General features: G+C 43.1%; 1 protein-coding gene across 1 annotated transcript in view; it reads left to right on the forward strand.

The window, feature by feature from the left end:
• Positions 1-408: 408 nt before the first annotated feature.
• The window catches only part of cyp39a1 (cytochrome P450, family 39, subfamily A, polypeptide 1), a 34,347-nt gene continuing 15,230 nt past the window's right edge, over positions 409-19,525 (forward strand). Inside the window, exons 1-5 of the mRNA XM_067984493.1 lie at positions 409-621; positions 7,234-7,369; positions 10,153-10,327; positions 12,243-12,392; positions 12,747-12,840. Of these exons, the coding sequence (XP_067840594.1) occupies positions 427-621; positions 7,234-7,369; positions 10,153-10,327; positions 12,243-12,392; positions 12,747-12,840 (750 nt within the window). The 5' untranslated portion in view covers positions 409-426. The remainder of the gene's footprint in view (positions 622-7,233; positions 7,370-10,152; positions 10,328-12,242; positions 12,393-12,746; positions 12,841-19,525) is intronic.

Below are 19,525 nucleotides of genomic sequence, written 5' to 3' on the forward strand. Positions count from 1 at the left end.
TAAGTTTAGATTAATATTGTGCAATTTTGCAGATTAGCTTTGGAAATCAAGAAGACATTTTGCAGATGTTTTTTCCTCCCAGTGATTAAACAAGTAGAATCCATGGTATGGGAGACAATACATGACTGGTGTCAGGGACAGGTGAATCAAACGGATTTCTTTTTGTGTCATGTTTCACATTTGGAATATCTTTCACAATTTCGGTTAACGTGTGCTAAAGAAAAAAGGGGGTGGCTCATGGGTTCAGAAGAGTCACATGCACGCTGCTGGGAATGGCTAACAAGAATGAATTAAATGTCTTCTCACTAGAGAGCCGAGGGCTGGTTTAGCAAGCTCTGATTGTCCCTTGCCTCACACGGCGCTGTCAATCACCGGCTGAGGGCGGTGGCGCGTGCCCCGGGTCCGTTCCACGCTGCTGGTGCCGCAATGGACGCTCTGGGCTGCCTTTTGCTGCTGGTTCCTATCCCGCTGGCTCTGGCGGCTGCAGCCCTGCTGCATTGGGTGTTTAGGCAGAGGGAGACGCGGGCTCCTCCGTGTGTTGGCGGCTGGATTCCCTGGGTCAGGGCTGGTTTCCGCTTCGGAAAAGCTCCGCTTGAATTTATCGAACAAGCCAGAGCGGAGGTAAAAATGGAAGCATTACCATTTTTTTTAAAAACCGTCCTTTAACCTACAAGCAACAATTATATTAACATTACCGTAGAGTAGGCCTCGTCCCCAGTAGGGTTATGCAAAGAAGAGGAGGCAAGATTGCATTTGAGTTAACATTTATTTTCAGTGAGACAGGAGCTTGTTGTTCCGATATCAAGCCGAGTTGTGCAGACCCGTCAAGTGTTCCCTCATTTGGAGTAAATTGTAATTTTTATTAAGGTCCATCACTCTTAAAGATAAATGCAGCTCCACATTTGCAAATACGCTTGCATTTTCGCCACTCCCGTCTTGGCAGTGCTTTTATAAAAATGATGTGGAGATGCCGGTGATGGACTGGGGTTGACAATTGTAAACAATTTTACAACACCAAGTTATAGTCCAGCAATTTTATTTTAAATTCACAAGCTTTCGGAGGCTACCTCCTTCCTCAGGTGAACGAAGGAGGTATTCCACATCGTTCACCTGAGGAAGGAGGTAGCCTCCGAAAGCTTGTGAATTTAAAATAAAATTGCTGGACTATAACTTGGTGTTGTAAAATTGTTTACAATTATAAAAATGATGGTCGCATTTTACTGTTCCCTGCAATATTTATCCCTCTGTAGTCCCACTGCTGGCTTATTTGGTAATTGCAATGCTTGGTGTGGAACTGATTCCTAAACCAGGAAGATCCCAGTTTTAATCTCTGGTTATGTATTGAATTAACTGATCTCGGATGGAGTGACAGTTTGCAAACCACCATTGGCCTCAGTGCCCTTGGGGTGGGGGTGGGAGAAAGAAGGCAGGATTTCTGCTCAGGATAGCTGGAAAATGTAAATGTGTGGACACTGGCTGACTCGTTGTCCAGGCTCACACGTGAATGAATTATGAATTGGACCCCAGTATAAATTAGCCTCTTCGGAAGGGAAGAAAAGTTGGTAGGGATAACTTTATAAAAAAAAACCACTCCTGTTATGCTGGCTGTTTTATAGGGGTGCAGTGAAAAGAAAAAAGACTTGCATTTATATAGCGCTTTTCACAACCTCAGCATCCCAAAGCACTTTACAACCAATGAAGTACTGTTGTAATATAGGAAACGCAGCAGCCAATTTGTGCACACTAAGGTTCCACAATCAGCAATGAAATAAATGACCAGCTAATGGTTTTTTTAGGAGTTGGCTGAGGGATAAAGTTAGCCAGGACCCTGGGAGAAATCCCCTGCTCTTCATTGAATAGTGCCATGGGATCTTTTACGTTCACTTTTTTTTCAAAATATACTTTATTCCATAAAATTTGAAGATACACATGGTTTACACACGGTTCAAATAAAGGGCACAAAATGCAGCACAGCAGTTCAAAGCAATGCAGTACAGATCGTACACACTATGATCTTATTGTTACAGTTTTAAAATACAGTACGTTTACTAATACATTCTGTACAATACAGGGTGGGGTGGCTTTATACGGTGGCCTCTCTCCATAGAGCCGCACCTCGCTTCAGTGCGTCCCACAGCACTTTCTTGACCTTCGAGTGTGCCAGTCGGCAACTCTCGGTCGTGGACAGCTCCTTCAGCTGGAAGACCAGCAAGTTTTGGGCAGATCAAAGGGCCTCCTTCACCGAGTTAATGGTCTTGCAGCCGCAGGTGATATCTGTCTCAGTGTGCGTCCCAGGGAACAGCCCGTAGAGCACAGCGTCCTGTGTCACCGAACTGTTGGGGATGAACCGGGACAGATGACAATGTATCTCTCTCCACACCCTCTGTGCGAAGGGGCAGCCCATCAAGAGGTGGACGACGGTCTCCTCTCCGGCACAGCTTCGATGGCCGCTCGCAGTGGCGCTGAGGTTCTGTGCGTGTTGGAAGGGCCGCACTGGGAGGGCCCTTCTCACCACCATCCAGGCTACATCTTGGTGCCTGTTGGTCAGTTCTGGCGACAAGGCGTTCTGCCAAATGGCATCGACCCTCTGGTCGGGAAGAAACCGATCGAGTCTACCCTCTCCTTTCCCTGCAGGACTCTTAGAATGTTTTGTATCGACCACTGTCTGACGGCCTTGTGGTCGAAGGAGTTCCTCCTCAGGAACTTCTCCACCTGGGACAGATGGGGGGGAACGGTACAGCTGGACAGGACGTCCTGTGCCTGCTCGGCCGGAGTGGCCAAACCCAGCCTTCTCAGTGTGTTGGACAGGTGGAAACTCAGCACGTAGTGACACTTGGTGTTTTACGTTCACCTGAGAGGGCAGACGGGGCCTCGGTTTAACATCTCATCTGAAAGACGGCACCTCCAACAGTGCAACACTCTCTCAGTTCTGCACTGGAGTGTCAGCCTGGATTATGTGCTGAAGTCCCTGGAATGGGTCTTGAACCCACAACCTTCTGACTCAGAGGCGAGTGCTACACTGAGCCACAGCTAACACTGTGTGCTTTTTGTTTTGCATTATGGGGACTTTGGATGGCTAGTATTGACTTCTGAACTGGCATTACTGTGCAATTTGGTATGATTTAGGACACTTTAAAAAATAGTCCTGTGCTCTTCTGTTGTATATCGCATGCAACAGAATATCTGCAGCCAGTGAGTGGGTAGCCTGGCCTTTAATTCTCAAATAGCCTGCTGCACTTTGATTCAATTCTAATGATTGGAAAGAGCCAGCTGTTCTGTCAGCTGCTGTTTTGTCAGAAATCTCACCAGCAGTTGGAATATGGTAAGCAGTGCTCCCTGGATGTGTTTGGGAATTTACAGGTGGATCTCTGCTTTCTCGTGATGTGCGTGGGCAGTATAAGGTTGGCTGAACTACAGATACAATGTAACTGGGTCATTTAAAATGCAGCAGGTTCAAAATTCTTGGGTCCACTGGCAGATCTTGGGTGGACGTCTGGCATAAGAGACACGGTTTCCAGGGAATGGCAATTCTGGTGGGACCTGAAAATGTCGGGTGCTTGGCCCAGAATCCTAGCAGCAAGGCATTTGTGCAAGGACCTGGGTTGGGCACAACATAGCTGCTAATGACATAGGCAGAGCTGAGGGAAGGAATTTCCTACAGCGGGAATTCCTTCAGCCCCAGACTCTCTTCTGCCCACTGATCTGGACGCTGGGATCAACCTGACAAATAGGTCAGCTTAGGAGCAGAAGTTTCAAGGCTGGGGTCATGGCGTGAAGAACCCCAGAATTCCTTGCCACTAGTGTTTGGATTGGCCCTCCTATATGAGGAGGGGGGCATTCAGCTTGATTGCCTGTACTTCTGGGGCATGCCTGCTAATTGCCACTCCAAGCAGCCATTTATTGCTGCTCCCACAGAGGGCACCTGAAGTTCACACATACTGGTGAGGGTGCCAGCTGGCAATATTTAATGACCTGACCTCGGATCCTCCAGTGGAGTCAGCAGTGTTCTGCTGCACTTAAGTTGGGAGAGGATTTTCGGGCCCAGTGTCTTTATGCCTGGAAAGGGAGAAAAATAGAACAGATGTAGGCCATTTTTGCAGTGATATTGTTTTCATCTAAGACTAGAAACTTACAGCTAAGAAACCATTGGAAAAGGTACATTTTAATAACGCTCAGCTGTTCATCATTGTTTGTCGCTGCTCTTACCTCTGTTTTGCTTGCTTTTGGGTCTGCCCTACTGCACTCTACCACCTCTGAAATCTGCCTCTACTCCTTCGCGCCTTTTCTTGTGACTGTTCATTGTGATCTGCTCTACCTCCAACACTGCGATCTTTTCTTGATTGTTTCCACTGGGCTGGCTCCAGATTCACTTCTCCCACTTTGGCTGCCACTCCTCAGGCCTGCAAACAAACTCTGCCTCGCCAACCCTGAAGGTCTGCTTACAAAGGTTCCATTAGCACCTCAGTAATGAAGTGCACGTTTGCCAATGTGAGGAATGAGAGCTGTTTTTTTTCTGAGATGGCTGCAGAAGATAGTGGTAATGGTGGATTGGGAGGAAGAGGCAGTGGACAATATAGCATGGAGCATTGGTTCAGAGGTTCCAGAGGATGCTCATGAGAAGGTGTACATAATGAGGCTGTTTCAGGTTCTGGCTGCATGCAACAGCTTCTATTTTTTTTTTCCGCTGTTGACCTTTTTCACCCTGTTGGCTTCCTCATTTCCTTCCTCCACTGGCTCCTCCAGGAGAAAACCTCTGTCAAAGGTAGAACTGTGGACCACACATTAGAAGACCTCAATCCTTCCTACTGTGCTGGAGTGTATTACCAGTTCTTTGATTAGGCTTAGAAGCACACCAGGTTCAGGAAATAGAAATGGTAGCTAAAGTACTAACAGGAAAAATACTGTGAAATAAAATAAATGATCTGCTTGGTGCAGCTTGTCTTGTTGATCTGTGGCCTTGTCTAAATTGGCAGGTCTTAGACAAAGGGGCAGTTAAATGCTACAATTGTCCTCAGCATGCCTTGTTTGGAAAGTCAGTAAACTAAGTCATCCAAGGTTCCTGCTCCTAATTGCTATCCATTAAACTTGCTAAAAAGTGTCATAACAGGATTGGACAGTGACACTTCTTATGATTGAATAGCTTGTCAACATTGCTTTTTAAGCACATAAATGTTATAATCCTTCTTCAAACTAGTAATTTGACTTGGACAAGGCATTGGAGGGCTGATAGAACTTATAGAATCATTCCACAGGCCAAATCACCACCTTCAAGAGAAGAGGGGAAGGAGTTTTTGCCAAGTTAGAGTAACTATGACAAAAATTAGGGGCCAAAAGTCCGTGGGATGGACATCCTGTCATAAGTGCCAGGGTGTGCCTTCTGGGAACCTCCACCGCTTACCCTGTTGAGGAGGTGTAAGAGGGAGGTTCCCCAATTTACCGCCCACCAGAAGAAGGGGGACAGGAAATGCAGCACTGGCATGCACTCCAGCCTGCCAGCACCAATGGCCCAGAAGAAGTCAAAGGGGCCGAACAAATCACAAAATGCAGCTAAATCTTCAGTGGTCCATGTCTGGATTCCTAAATTGGCTTGATTTCTGTCAGCTGGTACACCTCTTCTCAAATAGCATACCGCTGGCGGATTCACATCAAAGAATGAACAGCTGATATAGTCTATGATCCGTCATGTGGTTTTCAGTTCCCTTCTTCACACTTCCTTCAGGAGATGAGAGGGCTTGCAGGGCCTCAGTGCGTGATTATCTCCCATGTAATGTCCATCAAAGACTCAAGTTAAAAGCTACTGGAAAGAACTACAAGGATTTCAGATTATCTCTTGTTTTGAAACAGTTTTAAATATTGTGTACGTCAACTATTGTACTACTAGTTTCAAGCTATGTCTTAATGTTTCTGTATACTTATTTGTAAGTAAATCTGTCCGTTATTTTCACTGTAAGTCTTTTGTCTTTTTACCAAGCCATAGAGAATCAGGAGCGTCCCTTGTTTATCAGTATGGTATTTACTACTTTCAGGAGGAGACTGTGGTGGGCATCCCACGTGATCTCTGGTACAATGTATTATAGTTAAGGGATGATAGTCCCATCACGTGCTATCCTAGTATTGGTTCATTCAAAATGCCTTTTTGTGGTGAACAACTTAAAACTGTTGGGACAAGTTCAAATCATATTGATGCAATATAAATGTAAGTATTTTGTCTTTTTACTAAGCCATAGAGATCAGGAAGGTCCCAGGTTTGATGCTTGGCCTGCATTGAGTTAGCTGATCATTTAGGTGAGCGGTAGGCCCAACTATTCTGCCCACATCCTGTGAATCTTTTGGTGGATCTGGGGCTGGCATGGACAGAAATCTGCTCGAGGATGTTCTCTGTCCCGTCCTTGCCTCTTCTCCTGCCCCCCATTTCCCAGTGGGTGGACTTAGCACCACAAAGTGCTATATGTGGTTGGGCATTTGCAAATTATATAGAAAGTAGGGAAATATGGCCTCCGCCACTTGACCTGTTGCAACACTAAATGCCAGGGCCATTTTAAGGGCAGTAGAAGAAAGAGAAATATGGTGCCAGCAGCAAGGGCCTGTGCAATGAGTCTCCGAGGGTTCCCATGCACATGCCCCAGAAGACCGAGGTAAATTTTTGAAATTCTTATAAGGTTTACTGGCAGCTATGAGGTCACTGGTGCTCTCATCTCGGTGATCTGCCACTTCTGATTTCTTCCTTAATTCTGGTGGGTCTTCTCGGTGGTGGCCAGGGTGTGCACATCAATTATGTCGATAATTTCTCGTGTCGGAATTCAGATGAACTTGAATCGTTGCCATGGTGTTTAGAAGTCCTGCCCCATTGTTCACACCCAATCCAATCGTAAAATCTAGGCTGCAGAGGTCTTACAATTGGCCTCAGTATCCCAAAACTACAGAAGGATAAGTTAGCTAAGGTTCCCATTCCTGGTTGTATGTGGATGTCAGGTAAGGATAGAATTCAGTTTGATTATGAGGACCTTCCTGGTTAGGGTGAAAGAGGAACAATCATCAAGTGGGCAAGAACGTTCTCATACATGCTGAATTGGCTGACAGAGTCCTAAAGTCCTAATTTGTTGGGTCATTAGCTATTAATTGTCATGCATATAATATCAATTGTAATTATACAGCCTAAAAGATAAAATAATCTTTTCAAAGTATACTCATTGATTATGTTACACTTTCTCATAAAAATGTTTTAATTTGTAGTACGGAGCAGTTTATACTGTGGTAGCTGCTGGAAAGCGACTCACCTTTGTTACAGAAGAAGATGATTTTGAAATATTCTTTAAATCTAAAAATGTTGACTTTCAAGAAGCAGTACAAGAAGCTGTATGGCATACTGGTAAGAAATAGCACACAAAAGGTGTATCCTTATTAAATGTATTTCAGTTCGAGATCATTCTAACAGGAACATAGGAATAGGAATAGGCATTCAGCCACTCAAAACTGTTCCGCCATTCTATTAGATCATGTTTCCTTTAACCTTTATGTCCTACCTCCTAACCAATTACCAACCCATGTCACAAGGTTACATCCAATTCCATGCGCTTTCATTTTTGCTTATAATCTCTTATGCGGACCCTTATCAAATGCCTTCTGGATGTCCATATAGACAACATCCATAGACACCCCTGTCCACAATTCAACTAGATTAGTCAGACATGACCTACCATTCATAAATTCCTTGCATTTGTGTAAATCTTTTAGCTTGATACCATCTCTTACCTCATTTATTGACCATGGTTGCTTCACTGTACAAATGGAGCCTTTACCTTTGAGGTATTTACTGGCAATGCTCATGAAAGACCTAAGTATTCAAGATTACTCACCTTACAAGCAACAAAGTTTATTTTTTTAGAAATTCCACTGAACATTTTCAGATATGAGATGAATTTTAGGAGTCTGACAAATCACACTGATGCATTTGTTGAAGTCTCAGTTGATGGATTGTACCATGGAGACCATGGCAGTTTTATCTATTTGACTAGATAATGGGGTCGATTTTGAAATGGTGGTGGGTTGGCAGCGGGGGGGAGGGTGGCGGTGGCGGTGAAGGTCAAGGTCCGTGTGGTAAACCCGCATAAACAAAACTTACCATTTCCGACGTGGTCGCATGGTGATTGCTGATGATTAACGTGCTCTCCGGGTTTCGCGCCCGGCAGCCAGCCTGATTGACAAGCCTGATTTTCGGATTAAAACCTTCTCCAAGGGTACACATCTCTGGGTGAGGTCAACTAATTAGCAAAGAGCAAGGATCAAGGATCAAACAAAGTCTTTCTTGGTCTGGATGGATCCGCTACTCACTATATAAATTCACTGAAGTATCCACGGAGCTCTTTCACTCAGCTTTTAAAGCCCTGTAGTACAGGTCTGATTCTTCCCATGAAGCACGCTTGAATCAAACTTTCCAGGAATCTCTGTAAGGATACCCACAATGTTGAAAATATCAATATTAAATATTGCATTTCCTAAGAACATTTTTTCCTTCAGTAAGTTACAAACCTGTGTTATATAATTATATATACGGAAGCCCCAACTCCCATTTCATTTGCCAACATTTTGCCAGTTTCTTGTAAGAGGATTTGCTGTTCTATAAAACATTTTTAAAAATATACACCATTGATTTACCTTTTTTATGATATTATATACACTGAAATTCATGTGTATAATTTACATCTTTATACTTTTTTAATAGTGCCTCAATGGAGTCAGTTGTGCAGCAAAAAAATGCATTCAAATTAGGATTCCATCAACTGTTCCCTTTTCATTTAGTAACAATAGCAAGTTTGATTCAAGCGTGCTTCATGGGAAGAATCAGACCTGTGCTACAGGCTTTAAAAGCTGAGTGAAAGAGCTCCATGGATACTTCAATTAATTTATATAGTGAGTAGCGGATCCATCCAGACCAAGAAAGACTTTGTTTGATCCTTGATCCTTGCTCTTTGCTAAGTTAGTTGACCTCACTCTGGTTGGTGATTGGGTGATATAGTTGACCCCGACATCCCAGAGTTAGAGAGAAGAAATCAGCCAGGATCACCACTCCTCATTGTTGTCCAGCAAGTCTTGTTGTCGTCAAGTGTGAATGTTGGGTGAAGATGGGATTGGACTTGGCTTGGAAGTTGCCTGTAGCACTGTAGCCCAGAAAAGAGTCAATGCCTTGAGAAGAGGGGAGAAAATTGATGAAGAACAAAAACATAAGGGGGTAGAATTTTCATTGAGTTTCTCCCGATCTCCTGCCATAACTTCAGGATTTTTGTAGAAGTCACGGTAGGAGATTGGGAGGGCCCCCGCAGAAATTCTATCCTAATATTTCTAATGGTTAAATAAAGAATATTGCAGAATTACCAGATTATGGATAATTACGGACTCAAAATTTCCAGCAACCTTTTCTGTTACTCAGCTAAGTTGACACGTTCTGTTAACTACACAGGTGCATTCAGTGGTTTTCAAACTTTTCTGTCTGGTGGGCCCGTAAATATTGACACACTCCTGGGGACCCCCCTGTCCTAATTTCCAAAAGACAGTATGAACTACCTGAAAGAAAATTATGCTATAATTGCAGAGAATATTTTTTAATTGTATATAGAACCAGAAATGATGCCCTTATAAGTCAACAAATATAGAAATATGATGACAAGCTGACAGAAATCTAAGGACCTCAGAGATCCTCCCTGTGATACCCTTTAGGGCCCAGGTACCCTGGTTTGAAAACCTTAGGTAGTACGGGGTGTCCAAAGTTTGTTGCAGTCAGTCATAGTCATGTCAGTATCACCTGTCTTTCGTAAACATAATTTGTTACAAATTTATTTTCCTTCCTGAAGACCTGGCTGAGATTCATATTAGGGCTTCATCGCGTGAGGAGTTGTGGCAGTGAATCCTATCATAATATGGTGCAACAAATCATTACTCCAACGTTCTGCATTCCTACATACATCCCTTGTGATATCTGACTGCAGAAATGTTGCTTACAATATGGTATTTGACACAACAGAACATTAATCCAGAAAGAAGATTATTTTTCTACCAGGGAGTCTAGAGCAATGGCCATTAGACTTCATCAGAAAGCCATAATAAATATGAAATATTATTCCAAGTTTGTAAATTGCTTATATTACTTGTCAACAGCTTCTATTAGCAGGAAGAGTTTTTATAAGAGTCACACAGCAGTTCATGACATGATGAAAGGGAGACTGGCTCCATCTAGATTGCACCTGTTCTTCGGTAATCTGTCTAAGGAGTTCCATGAACATCTCGTGTACCTTGGAACCGAAGGCACTGATGACTTGTATGACCTCATCTGGTAGGTAGCTGCAACCACAACACAATGTAAACATTTCCTGTAAAGTTCATACATTACAAATACTTAGTTCCATCTTTGCCCATCTCAACAAAGGCACACAATTCCTGATTTTCATAAATGTTGCTTTAACCTTTGCACAACTTACAGATGTACTACCTATTTTTCAAAATCAAGTGTTGTGCTATTGAAATATAGGATATATGGTGAGGACACCAAGGGAGAGTGGACTGGCCTGATAACTGATGAGTAACAAAACCATTAAAATTTCTTTCAAACAATGGGAACAAGTTAATCTTAGGGAGTCTTTCTTGATAATTTAGAGCCATAAGATCCTAAGTCATCCTAGTGATTCTTTTGTAAACCCTCTCTGATGCAACAATACCTTTTTGAAAAATAGGTAGTACATCTGTAAGTTGTGCAAAGGTTAAAGCAACATTTATGAAAATCAGGAATTGTGTGCCTTTGTTTCAATGTGGCCTCACCATAACCCAGAAAAAATATGGTAACTTATTTTGACATAACCAAATGCTTGCATCGCAGTAGTTGAATGCCTTTGATAACAGCTTCTCATTGAAAGACATTTGTCCTTGTTATGTCACCTAATATATAAAAAGACAAAACTATCTGATGCAAGAATTGTGAGGCAGTTCTGATGGGATCACTGAATTTCTTTTTACAGTGTAATATTTTCTCCATTTAGACATCACCATTAAATCCCAAAAACCAAATGGCATACAGCTGATGTTACCTCATTTGGTATGGATCACGTTACTATTGAATTATTTGACCCAGTAGTATCAAATGTGTTATGTTTTGTGCTGAATTACTTGTAGAAAAGGGAAAGTTGACGAGGTTGACACTTGTGGACCAGAAAATATTGGGTTAGGATAGAAATTGTAAATCAATGGCCACAAGCAAGTACATGTAAATCAAATAAGAAAATACACCATCACTTTTCTGGATGAAAAGTACGCCTAGACTTGTTCCCCAAAATATGTACGTTTTTCATTTGGAAACAATAAAAAAAAATATTTTCTAAAGAGTTTATAGCATGTTAAAAGTAATGTCATTTTTCTGAGTGCCCAAAATGCATTGAGCTGCATATAAAATCTGCTGAGGTATTTTTAGAATGTGGTTGCTCTGCAACAATTCAAGACTGAAAGTATCCCCCATCAGACCAATTGTTGGAACATCAATTGGAAATAAATCTCCACAAATCACATTGTAAGACAGTGAGTTTGAAGATAGCTTATTTTATTTGAATTCACCAATTTAATTTTGTAGGATACCAATGTTGGCGATGTAAATTAAAACTAAAATGAAGGAACTGATGTAAAAATAATTACCGACTCTTGTTGGGGTTCAGTTCTCTGCCCAAGTAGCCATTCCTCATATGTGAACCTACACAAAGGGTATCGGCAGACTCTGAAATCATACAGGGTTTTACAGCTGAGCACAATACTGACCTTATCCAACATTCATAAATAAAAGTATCTTCAATCTTAATGTAACCAATCACTGGACAGCAATCAGGAGTGGAAATAGTGGCTGAATTTTTTATTCTGCCTTGCCTGAGGACATCGAGGCTAATTTTCGTGCCTCAACTGCTGACAAAGCTGAAGTAAAAAAAATATTTAATTTGAACTCCCAAACTTTTGCATTTTGTGTTTTTTTTACTGTTTCAGTAGCATTTTTATTCACAGAGAAAAGCCTCCTACTTTCTCAGTTACACAAAAATAAGACTATCTACACAGAATATAGATGAACATTGCTTGACCTGCATCAAGCTCAACACTTGATTCCTTTCAGTAAAGGACAGGGGGGGACGTTATTCACATTTTTGCAAGGAGTAATATTTTTTGGTGGGTAATGAAATCCTTGTCCATGAAAATGTTTGTTCTTCATTTATTGACAGGCACAGTATGTATTCTGCAGTTGTGAACAACTTGTTTGGAAGAGGCATCTGTCCCACTCAGAGAAACGCAGTTAGAGAATTTGAAGACCACTTTCAGAAGTTTGATAGAGATTTTGAATATGGTTCCCAGATACCAGAATTTTTACTAAGGTAAAAAACAAAGCATTCTATTAGCTGTGTATATTTGGAGTTAGAGTTAGCGGGGGTGAATTTCTAAGGGGGTTCTCCCACTTATTCACTGTAACTATGGTTGCAAAAACCGTGGAAAAATCCAAGTCAATCCAAGTAATTGTAGGTCCAGATCTTGGATGTTTTAACTGCTATATAGCATCGAGTGTCATTTGCTATCCTTGCTCCAACCCTGTTGTTTCTGGTAGATGTTCGGTCATTGTCATGTTGATAATCAGTGTAGAGCAAAGGTTTCCATGATAATCATGTAGCAACCCTTCATCATCTGAATAAGTAAAATTCTGGCCTGTTTATCATTTCAACTTTTGTCTGCAGAGACTGGTCTAAATCCAAGTACTGGCTTCTGTCTCTGTTTGAAAGTATTGTAGCCAAGGCTGAAAAGATGAGACCCGCTGACGACGACTCAAAGGTAACACAGGAATTTCTGCAATGGGAACAAACCTTAAAGTAAACACGAGCAAAACTGGGCCTGTTTGTTTGAATGAACAACTTGTTTGGAAGAGGCATCTGTCCCACTGATAGAAACGCATATTAAAACATACAAATGCTATTCTGTATATTTCCTGTTTATGCTGAAAATATCCTAGGAAACAAAATCCACATGCTGCATCAAAAATCATGTTTGCATCATTCAAGCTGGATTACAATTGATTAGTGATTAACTGAATCAGTGAGGTGTTGGAGATTTTATTATTTATTAAATTAAATTCATAAGATAATTTATTATATATTGAATCAAATTTCTAGGATAATTTCACATTTGAGAAGTTGTTATAGGTAGTACTAATTGAACTTGTATATTTCAATTTGGGAACAGTTTTGGTGTTGGACACATTTTGATCAGCTAAATAACTGTCATTTCAGTGAAAGGAATAATATAGCACTTTCACTGGAGTAAAAATACTGATGCTGGCTTTCTCTGTCGCACATACAGGGGAATTTCTCCCCTTCCACACATTTTTGCAGACACCTTTTAAATACAGAACTCCGTTTCTGGCATCTTTACTGACCTTAGTTTAACACAGAAATGCAGAATACACTGCCAGGTAAAGCAGTTAATGATGTGTTAAAAATAATGGTTACAAAAGAGCTGGATAAACATAGCAATGAGATTGAGGATTATTACAAGGATAATGGTTTGTAGAAATAAACAGTTTGTAGGATGAGATGCTTCTTGAGTTGCTTGGAGCTTGGACATGTTGTACAAAGGAAGGCATGAAGTCCAGAATGAATAATGTAGAATGTAAGGTTAGATAGATATTCTCTTGATTTCTCCAACAAAAAGTGCGAGGAGCTCATGGACTTCTTTGTCACTAAGATTGGGAACATCCATTCAGCTGTTTCTACTGCTTCCCTCCTTTCCCCTAGCCCATCATGCCAAACTTCCCCTAAGGTTCCCCCCTGCCCTAGCCCTGAACTCACATCCTTTCTAGTTTCTATCTCTCCATATGCCTTCTCTCAGCTTATCTTGACCATGTGACCCACCTCCTGCTCTCTCGACCCTATTCCCACCAAACTGCTGACTCGCAACTTCCCTTCCTGGCCCCCATGTTAGCTGATATTGTAAACGGTTCCCTCTCCTCAGGTACTGTACCCCTCCCCATCAAATCTGCCATCATCACCCCCCCCCCTCCTCAAAAACCCACCCTTGACCCCTCTGTCCTTGCAAACTACCACCCCATCTCCAATCTCCCTTTCCTCGCCAAAGTCCTTGAACGTGTTGTCGCCTCCCATATCCGTGCCCATCCTTCCGACAACTCCATGCTTGAATCTCTCCAATCAGGTTTCTGCCCCTGCCACAGTACTGAAACGGCCCTTATTAAAGTCACAAATAACATCCTATTTGACTGTGACCATGGTAAACTATCCCTCCTCATCCGTCTCGACTTGTCTGCAGCCTTTGACACGGTTGACCACGCCATCCTCCTCCAATTCCTCTCCTCCATCGTCCAGCTGGGTGGGACAGCGCCTGCCTGGTTCCATTCTTATTTATCCAGTCATAGCCAGAGAATCACCTGCAATAACTTCTCTTTCTGCTCCCACACCGTTTCCTCAGGAGTCCCCTAAGGATCTACCCATGGCCCCCTCCCCTTATTTCTCATCTACGTGCTGCCTCTCAGCGACATCATCCGAAAACATAACATTAGTTTCCACATGTACGCTGACGACACCCAGCTGTACCACACCACCACCTCTCTCGACTTCTCCATTGCCTCTCATCATGTCACACTGTTTATCCAACATCCAGTAATCGATGAGTAAAAATTTGATCCAACAAAATATTAGGAAGACCAAAACCATTGTCTTTAGTCCCGGCCGCAAACTCCATTCCCTAGGCACCGACTCCATCCGTCTCCCTGGCCACTTTATGAAGCTGAACTAGACCGTTCGCAAGCTTGGCGTCCTATTTGAGCCTGAGATGAGCTTCTGACCACATATCTGCTCCATCACCAGGACCGCCTACTTCCACCTCCGTAACATCGACCATCTCTGCCCCTGCCTCGGCTCATCTGTTGCTAAAACCCTCATCCATGCCTTTGTTACCTCTAGACTCGACTATTCCAATGCTCTCCTGGCTGGTCTCCCAACTTCCACCCTCCATGAACTTGAGCTCATCCAAAACTCTGCTGCCAGTGTCCTAACTCGCACCAAGTCCCAGTCTCCTATTACCCCTGTGCTCGCTGACCTACATTGGCTCCCAATATGGGAACGCTTCGATTTTAAAATTCTGATCCTTGTTTTCAAATCCCTCCATGGCCTCGCCCATCCCTATCTCTGTAACCTCCTACAACCCTCCTAGATCTCTGCACTCCTCCAATTCTTGTCCCTCATGCATCCCCGATTTTAATTGCTCTACCATTGGCGGCCGTGCCTAAGCTCTGGAATTCCCTCCCTAAACCTCTTTGCCTCTCTACCTCTCTCTCCTCCTTTAAGATGCTCCTTAAAACCTACCTCTTTAACCAAGCTTTTGATCACCTGTCCTAATGCCTCCTTATGTAGCTCGATGTCAAATTTTGTTTGTTAGCACTCCTGTGAAGCGCCTTGGGACGTTTTACTACATTAAAGCCGCAAGTTGTTATTGTTGTTTTTGTGGGGACGGAGAGAAACTTTGTAAGATCATTAAATATAATGGTTTGGAAGCAATGGGCTTGGTGGGCTGAACGGTGTTTTTTTTATATGTTGCCAAGAAGAATAATAAGCCTGGGGATTGGGAGAGTTTTAGAAACTAACAAAGGATGACCAAAAAATTGATAAAAAGGGAGAAAATAGAATATGAAAGTAAACTAGCAAGAAATATAAAAACAGATTGTAAGAGCTTCTACAATTATGTAAAAAGGAAGAGATTAGCGAAAGTAAACGTGGGTCCCTTAGAGGCTGAGACAGGAGAAATTATAACGGGGAATCAGGAAATGGCAGATGTGTTAAACAAATATTTTGTATCTGTCTTCACAGTAGGAGACACAAAAACCAGACCAGAAATAGTGGGGAAACAAGGTTCTATTGAGAGTGAGGAACTTAAAGTAATTAATATCACTAGAGAAAAAGTACTGGACAAACTAATGGGACTAAAAGCCAACAAATCCCTGGACTTGATGGCCTACATCCTAGGGTTTTAAAAGAGGTGGCTGCAGAGATAGTGGATGCATTGGTTATGATCTTCCAAAATTCTCTAGATTCTGGAACGGTCCCAGTGGACTGGAAGGTAGAAAATGTTACTACGCTATTCAAGAAGAGAGGGAGAGAGAAAACAGGGAACCACAGGCCAGTTAGCCTGACATTGGTCCTCGGGAAATGGAATCCATTATTAAGGAAGTGGTAACAGGGCACTTAGAAAATTATAATATGATTAGGCAGAGTCAACATGGTTTTATGAAAGGGAAATCGTGTTTGACAAATTTATTAGTTTTTTGAGGATGTAACTAGCAAGGTAGATAAAGGGGAACCAGTGGATGTAGTATATTTGGATTTTCAAAAGGCATTCGATAAGGTGCCACATAAAAGGTTGTTACACAAGGTAAGGGCTCATGGGTTGGGGGTAATATGAATAGAGGATTGGTTAAAGGATAGAAAACAGAGAGTAGGGATAAACAGGTCATTCTCAGGTTGGCAGGCTGTAACTAGTGGGGTGCCACAAGGATCGGTGCTTGGTCCTCAGCTATTTACAATCTATATTAATGACTTAGATGAAGGGACCGAGTTTAATGTATCCAAGTTTGCTGATGATACAAAGCTAGGTGGGAAAGTAAGCTGTGAGGAGGACACAAAGAGTCTGGAAAGGGATATAGACAGGTTAAGTGAGTGGGCAAGAAGGTGGCAGATGGAATATAATGTGGGGAAATGTGAGATTATTCACTTTGGTAGGAAGAATAGAAAAACTGAATATTTTTTAAATGGTGAGAAATGTTGGTGTTCGTAGAGACTTGGGTGTCCTAGTACAAGAAACACAAAAAGTTCGTATGCAGGTGCAGCAAGCAATTAGGAAGGCAAATAGCATGTTGGCCTTTATTGCAAGGGATTTGGAGTACAAGAGTAAGGAAGTCTTACTACAGATGTACAGAGCATTGGTGAGACCTCATCTGGAGTACTGCGTACAGTTTTGTTCTCCTTATCGCCTTAGAGGTGGTGCCATGAAGGTTCACTAGATTAATTCCTGGGATGAGAGGGTTGTGCTATGAAGAGATATTGAGTAGAATGGGTCTAAACTCTCTAGAGTTTAGAAGAATGAGAGGTGATCTCATTGAAACATAAGATTATTAAGGGGCTTGACAGGGTAGATGCTGAGAGATTGTTTCCCCTGGCTGGATAGTCTAGAACCAGGGGGCATAATCGCAGGATAAGGGGTCAGACATTCAAGACTGAGATGAGGAGGAATTTCTTCACTCAGAGAGTTGTGAACCTTTGGAATTTTCTACCCCAGAGGGCTGTGGATGCTGAGTCATTGAATATGTTCAAGGCTGAGATAGATAGATTTTTGGACTCTAGAGGAATCAAGGGATATGGGGATCGGGCGAGAAAGTGGAGTTGAGGTCGAAGATCAGCCATGATCTGATTGAATGGTGGAGCAGGCTCGAGGGGCCATATGGCCTACTCCTGCTCCTATTTCTTCTGTTCTTGTTTTGTGCTTTTTTATATGTTTAGCTGCTTTATTGCTAGGATCCTTCCATCATTTTAACAACTTTACATTAGATCCAAATGTGTACAAATATGTATACACATATATGGGTTTATATTTTTTTTTATTCGTTCATGGGATGTGGGCGTCGCTGGCGAGGCCAGCATTTATTGCCCATCCCTAATTGCCCTTGAGAAGGTGGTGGTGAGCTGCCTTCTTGAACCGCTGCAGTCCGTGTGGTGACGGTTCTCCCACAGGGCTGTTAGGAAGGGAGTTCCAGGATTTTGACCCAGCGACGATGAAGGAACAGCGATATATTTCCAAGTCGGGATGATGTGTGACTTGGAGGGGAACGTGCAGATGGTTTTGTTCCCATGTGCCTGCTGCTCTTGTCCTTCTAGGTGGTAGAGGTCGTGGGTTTGGGAAGTGCTGTCGAAGAAGCCTTGGCGAGTTGCTGCAGTGCATCCTGTGGATGGTACACACTGCAGCCACAGTGCACCGGTGGTGAAGGGAGTGAATGTTTAGGGTGGTGGATGGGGTGCCAATCAAGCGGGCTGCTTTGTCCTGGATGGTGTCGAGCTTCTTCAGTGTTGTTGGAGTTGCACTCATCCAGGCAAGTGGAGAGTATTCCATCACACTCCTGACTTGTGCCTTGTAGATGGTGGAAAGGCTTTGGGGAGTCAGGAGGTGAGTCACTCACCGCAGAATACCCAGCCTCTGACCTGCTCTTGTAGCCACAGTATTTATATGGCTGGTCCAGTTAAGCTTCTGGGCAATGGTTACCCCCAGGATGTTGATGGTGGGGGATTCGGCGATGGTAATGCCGTTGAATGTCGAGGGGAGGTGGTTAGACTCTCTCTTGATGGAGATGATCATTGCCTGGCACTTGTCTGGCGCGAATGTTTATATTGGTAAAGGGCTACAACTTAACAACTTAATTAAGACCATTGATCTCTGCAGAGATCTTAAACCATTAATTCTATCTGTACTTATAACAGACAAACAATAAAACTGGTGTTCAGTAGAAATGGAATTGCAGGTGAAGCGATTCCTGAAAGGCATTCCTCTCTTCAGTAAAGTCAACAATCATTCATTTCTTCAGTATATATTTAATAACAAAGGGGCCGATTTTCGGATGGCTGAGCGGGTACGTCACCAGCCATTTGTCGGGTGGCGGTCTCGGCGTCCCCGACGGACAGGCACTCGAGGGTGCGGCTCGATTCCAGAGCCTCCTGCTCCGCGTTTGTGAGGATGACCAGATGTTGTGGCCCCCCTCCGGTCCTCGCCCTCTCCCATGCATTCTGGGCTCTCTTCTCTTATAAGGGGAGAAAGTAGAGAGGTGTGAGTGAGGGATGGTGACGTGGCCAACCGCTGAATGCATTGGTTTGGGTGAGGCTGACCGTGAAAGAGATGCATCAGAGGGTGAGTATGAGACAGAGCCATGATATTGTATGCGGATTGAGTTGAGTGGTAGTGGTGGGATGAGTACTGAGGAGGTGAGGAAGTGCAGGTAAGTTGAGGATGAGCTTTGAGTGGGTGTGAAGAGTGATGTGATAGAGTAGTGTTGGCAGTGCAGAAAGAGTTGTGGGATGGGGGCGGTGATGTGAAAGATGGAGTGTAGGAGAATGAGTAAGTGTACTCACTTTGGCTGACCTAGTTAGGTCATTGAAGCGCTTCCTGCACTGTATCCAGTTGCGGGAGACGTTGTTGCTGGTGGTGACCTCCTCTGCCACCTCGAGCCAGGCCTTCTTGGTGGCAGAGGCAGGCCACTACCTCCCGCCCGCTGGGTAGAAAATATCCCTCTCCTCCTCACCCCATCCAGTAGGACCTGGAGTGAGGCATCAGTATAATTATGCTGTTGCCATTTACATCTCCTATAGACCCATCTTTTGTTTCTTTACTTACCCCATTACCACTCCCTTTTGCCTTGCACCATCATCCCTTTTGTCATTTAATCACCTTTACCCTCCACCCTATCACA

Source organism: Heptranchias perlo, chromosome 5, assembly GCF_035084215.1.
Source record: "Heptranchias perlo isolate sHepPer1 chromosome 5, sHepPer1.hap1, whole genome shotgun sequence".
Taxonomy (NCBI): domain Eukaryota; kingdom Metazoa; phylum Chordata; class Chondrichthyes; order Hexanchiformes; family Hexanchidae; genus Heptranchias; species Heptranchias perlo.